The following is a 5192-nucleotide window of genomic DNA, read 5'->3' as shown; positions in this document are numbered from 1 at the left end:
GACACGTTTCCTCAATTTATTTTTTATATTTTTGATGTTTTTATTTATCTCTCACAGAACCTTGTGATTTGCGATTTGCCCTTTGTTTTTTCTCCCCGCCGAGCGCTGACCAAAGCGGCAAAGTTGAAACTGAAAGCCTTGCACCCAAAGCTTTTTTTCTCTCCGCCGAGTGCCGATCAAAGGAGGAACCTTTCCAAATCCATCTTCTTGCGCCTTTTTCTCTCTGCCGAGTGCCGACAAAAGAGGAACCCTTTCTGATCCATCTTCTTACTTGCGCCAAAGTCCAAACGCCTTCAGCCTTCATTCAGGTAAGTAGATTTTATTTTATTTTATTTTATTAATAATTGTTTGATTGTTTCTTGATTACAATGTATGATACAATTAACAAGTTAAAATTTTGATTGTTTAAATGTTTAGTTGTTTTTTATATTTGATTGTTGGATAATTAAAAATTTAGATTTTGTATATTTAATGGTTGGATAATTTGTAATTTAGTTTTTGTATAAACTCTAAATATGTAATTAGTTTTTTTATTAGTTGTTAGTTAATTGTAATTTGTGAATATTGATAATTTTTGTTAAATTAATTTTATTTTTTAAAAGAATTGTGTCGAATGATATTAAATAATTTAATTGTGTTATTGTTAAATTGTTCACATCACTTTATATTGATAATTTTTTCCCATACATTATAATTTGTAGAAAATGTTGAAATATTTTGTAAAGAGACCTAGGAGCTCAATTGAATCATCTAGTGTTCCGGATGAAGAATCTACTCCTGCACCACAACTACCACCACCTCCTCCTCCTCTGCAAATTTTATTTGAAAATATTGAAAATCTGAGTAGTGAAGTAGAAATTGTTGTTGATCCTGGTTTACGAAAATTGATTGAAGAGTATGATGTTGGTGCTAGAGATCGTATTCGAAAAGAATATGTTGCTATGGGCCCTTATCAACCTCAAGGCCATAATTTTCCAAGAAAAAAAAATGGGTAAAGACAATAGATGTTTCAGAGAGATTTGGTTTAAAGACCGTGATTGGTTGGAGTATAGTGTTTCAAAGGATGCAGCCTTTTGTTTCTGGTGTTATCTTTTTAGACCTAGTAATATAGGGGTTGGAGGAGATGATGTGTTTACAAGATCTGGTTTCATAAATTGGAAAAAAAAAACAATTGAAAATTTTAATGAGCATGTAGGTGGAGTTGGTAGTGCGCACAATGAGGCAAGAATGCAATTTGAAGGTTTCAAGAATCAAAGACAAAGTGTGGAGTATTCATTTTCATTGGGGAAACATGAGCTTGAAGTTGCTTATCGCAAACGCTTGACTTCCATTTTAAAAGTAATTCGATTTTTGTTGTTACAAGGATTGCCTTTTCGGGGGCATGATGAGTCTTCGACATCATCCAATAGAGGAAATTTTTTAGAATTGCTCAAATGGTATAGCTCAAAGTGTCCAGAAGTTGCGGCAGTTGTTGGAATGAATGCACATGGAAATAATCAAATGATTGCCCCAAAAATTCAGAAGCAATTGGTGAATGCTTGTGCAGTTGAGACCACAAATGCTATTCTAGCTGATCTTGGAGATAAGTGGTTCACTTTACTACTTGATGAGGCTCGTGACTGTTCAGTGAAAGAGCAAATGGCAGTTGTTATTAGATATGTGAACAAATATGGAGAGGTGATTGAACGATTTATGGTTGTAGTTCATGTTGCAACAACTACAGCTGCTTGTTTGAAGGAGGCAATCGACTCTTTATTTGCTAAGTATGGTTTGTCAGTGGCGAGATTGAGGGGTCAAGGATATGATGGTACTTCAAATATGTCTGGAGAATTTAATGGATTAAAGTCACTGATAATGAAAGAAAATCCGTATGCATTGTATGTTCATTGTTTTGCTCATCAACTCCAGCTAGTGGTTGTAGCTGTTGCTCAAGCAAATCAATATGTTTGTAATTTCATGTGGATTGTTGGTTCGATTGTGAATACATCTGCATCATCTTGCAAAAGGGCCGACAAACTTCGACAACTTGAACATGACAGAAAAGTTAAACTTCTTGAAAGAGGAGAAATTAGTTTTGGTAGAGGACTAAACCAAGAAACTAGTCTAGCTAGACCTGGAGATACACGATAGGGGTCTCATCATTCAATTTTATGTCGTATTGAACAAATGTGGCCATCTGTTATAGAGGTTCTTCAAAATTTGATTGATGATGGTGATCGTTCTTCTAAGGGTTTAAGTAGAACTTTGGTTGAAAGAATGGAGAGGTATGAATTTGTGTTTATTCTACTATTGATGAAACGTATATTGGCAATTACAAATCATTTGTCAACCGTTCTACAATAGAAAGATCAAAATATTGTGAATGCGATGTGTTTGATCAATAATGTGAAATGCAAATTGCAAAAGTTGAGAGATTCTGGATGAGATATTTTACTTGAGGATGTGAAGAAGTTTTGTAACACTCATTCCATTGAAATAATTAATATGACAGATAACATCAACAGCCGTAGTCGTTTGAAGAGAGAGGGAAAAAATATTAATTTTTATCACTACTACCATGTTGAAATCTTTTGTGAGGTAATTTCATAATTCTTTTTTTTGTTTACCGTCAATTAAATTCTTTTAAACAGTAGCATATTTATTAATTTTTACTTTTGTTGTTTGATTTTTAAATTGTAGGTTATCGATATTATTCTACAGGAGATGGATAGCCATTTCTCTGAAACAACTACAAATTTGTTGATTAATATGTCATGCCTTGATCCTAGGAACTCGTTCTCTAGATTTGATGCACAGAAGTTAGTGCGTCTGGCTCATTTTTATGAGGATGATTTTTCTTGGAATGAGCATATGTTGGTTGAACAAGAGCTTGAAACATATATTGATGACGTCAGATCAGATGAACGGTTTGAAGGCATTTCAGATTTAGGAGCTCTTGCAAAGAAAATGATTGAAACAATGAAGAACTGTGTGTTTCCTTTGGTTTATCGGATGATTGAGCTAGCCTTACTTCTTCCAGTTGCTACTGCAACCGTTGAAAGAGTGTTTTCGGCAATGAATATTGTCAAAACAGATTTGCGAAACAAGATTGGAGATGAATGGATGAATGATAGTTTAGTAGTCTATATCGAGAAAGATGTTCTTAATACTGTCGACAATGAGCTAATTTTACAGCGTTTTCAGAACATGGAGTCTCGAATAATGCAATTGTCACGTATTCGTTAGTAGACTGCTTTAATATTTTAATATTATTGTATGAGTTTTTTTCATAATATTATACCTTTTTCTCCTGTATGCCAAGTTATTTAAATTGTTTTTTTTAATTACATAGAAGTTATTAACTGTTAAAAAAAATTCGCCATGCTCAGATCGCGGCCGCCCCTCCATGATTAAATTCCTAGGTCCACCACTGGATAAAACGTTGCAATTCTATGAATTAACCAAGTTTGCAAAAAATAATCCTAACTCTATACTTATTTCTCTCCCTTTGATCATATCAAAAAAATAGGAAAAATATAATAAATAATTAAACAAATCTGAGAAAATTTCTAAGGATACATTACAAACATTACTAGTAGGATTAATCTTTAATTTTGACAAAAAATAAATTACAAATTATTTTTCGATTTCAAAAAATTATAAATTTTTTTGTTGAATTTAAACAGAATAAGATAGATCATTAAAAAAATTTCATAGAGAGATATTATATAATTTAAGAGAAATAATTTATCTTAGTAAATCAACTATTTTTTGATAATAAATATTTTAAAATATATTTTTTTTCTACTCTGAAAATTCTGATAATTTTCTTGAATGCGGAAAACATTGTTTAATAGAAAAAAAGGTTTTAAAATTTTTATTTTCATGATTTTTTTAATATTAAAATTTTATTTTTTGCAAAATAAATCGTAATAATTCAGATAATATTAAAAAATGAAATTATTTATCAAGATAAAGAATATCATGTTTTATCATATAAAAATAAAATTTAAAAAAAAAAATTCAAAAAATTATTGTTAATTGTTAAAAGACCATTTTTATTAATAAATTCATAGAAAATAAATTACAAGTTTAAAAAAAATCACCAATATTTTATTTGTAGATTAAGTCATCAGATAGTATAAAACAAATTTCTAACTTAAAATACGAATAGTAGGCATTTAAATCATTTGTATAAACACGGTGGAAGATTAAATAAATTAAAATTTAAAGCATATTAAAATTAATTTTAAATTATATTAGACATAATTTGATAATCTAATATAAATTATTTCCTACTAAATTAATCAAAAAAATTTGTGGAATATAATTTTAGGGGTTTTCCTAATCTATCCTTGGTGATTTCTTATGTACCAATTGATTTTATCATAATTTCTAAATGTTGATTTTTGAAAATGGTTTGAGTAAGCATGGTCATTTTTCAATTTTTCTATTTTCACTTTCAATTTTTTAGTTTCTATTTTTAAATTATCAAATATATCTAAGGGGCATGATTTTACAAAGTTTAATTTTAACCTAGCATTGCCTTTTTCTAATTGTACTATATTCTTATATAACATTTTGATAAATTTAAATGATTGCTTGAGAGATAGTGTATGTACCTCACTTACCTCATGTTCTGATACTCCCCCTTCATCGCAGCTTTCTTCTGAGGATCCTCCCCCTTTATCTATGCTCATCTTTGAGCTATTTTCTGTCGGTGCAATCAACCTTTAGGGTTTCGATGTTTTACAATATACCTAAGTTTGGTCAATTTGACCAAGGGTTGATCTAAACAAGACTTGATGTTTGGGAGAGAGAATTTTAGTCAAGACTAGATGACTAGCAAAGGTAAGCCTTAATCAAAGGTTAGGAAAAGTAGAAGTCCTGGTAAGTGAAGTCGGACCCTAGTGAGTGAAGCTAGATAGTAGAAGTCCTAGTGAGTGAAGTCAGGCACTAGTGAGTGAAGTCAGACACTAGTAGTGAAGCTAGGTGGTGGAAGACCTGGTGAGTGAAGTCAGACCCTAATAAGTGAAGTTAGGTAGTGGAAGTCCTGGTGAGTGAAGTCAGGCCCTAGTGAGTGAAGCTAGGTGGCGGAAGTCCTGGTGAGTAAAGTTGGATCCTAATGAGTGAAGCTAGGTAGTGGAAGTCCTGGTGAGTAAAGTTGGATCCTAGTGAGTGAAGCTAGGTAGTGGAAGTCCTGGTGAGTGAAG

At 31.5% G+C, this 5192-nt stretch overlaps 1 protein-coding gene across 1 annotated transcript; it reads left to right on the top strand.

Moving 5' to 3' along the window:
• The first annotated feature begins 1227 nt into the window (after positions 1-1227).
• On the top strand, positions 1228-3225 carry LOC121991465. Its single transcript, XM_042545464.1, has 2 exons — positions 1228-1944; positions 2680-3225. Exons 1-2 carry the CDS (start codon positions 1228-1230, stop codon positions 3223-3225), a joined length of 1263 nt encoding a protein of 420 aa, XP_042401398.1.
• Positions 3226-5192: the final 1967 nt, after the last annotated feature.

The sequence above is a fragment of the Zingiber officinale genome, chromosome 6B, assembly GCF_018446385.1.
Source record: "Zingiber officinale cultivar Zhangliang chromosome 6B, Zo_v1.1, whole genome shotgun sequence".
In the NCBI taxonomy this organism is placed as follows: domain Eukaryota; kingdom Viridiplantae; phylum Streptophyta; class Magnoliopsida; order Zingiberales; family Zingiberaceae; genus Zingiber; species Zingiber officinale.
Note: the sequence above shows the minus strand (reverse complement) of the source record. Positions and strands in the feature narration are given on the sequence as shown.

What these genes read in the sequence shown, in the direction of transcription:
- LOC121991465 (XM_042545464.1), top strand. Translation starts at nt 1,228, where the DNA reads ATGCAATTTGAAGGTTTCAAGAATCAAAGACAAAGTGTGGAGTATTCA. An exon ending in TTGCTCAAGCAAATCAATAT is followed by an intron (nt 1,945 to 2,679) that starts GTTTGTAATTTC and finishes TTTAAATTGTAG; the next exon opens with GTTATCGATATTATTCTACA.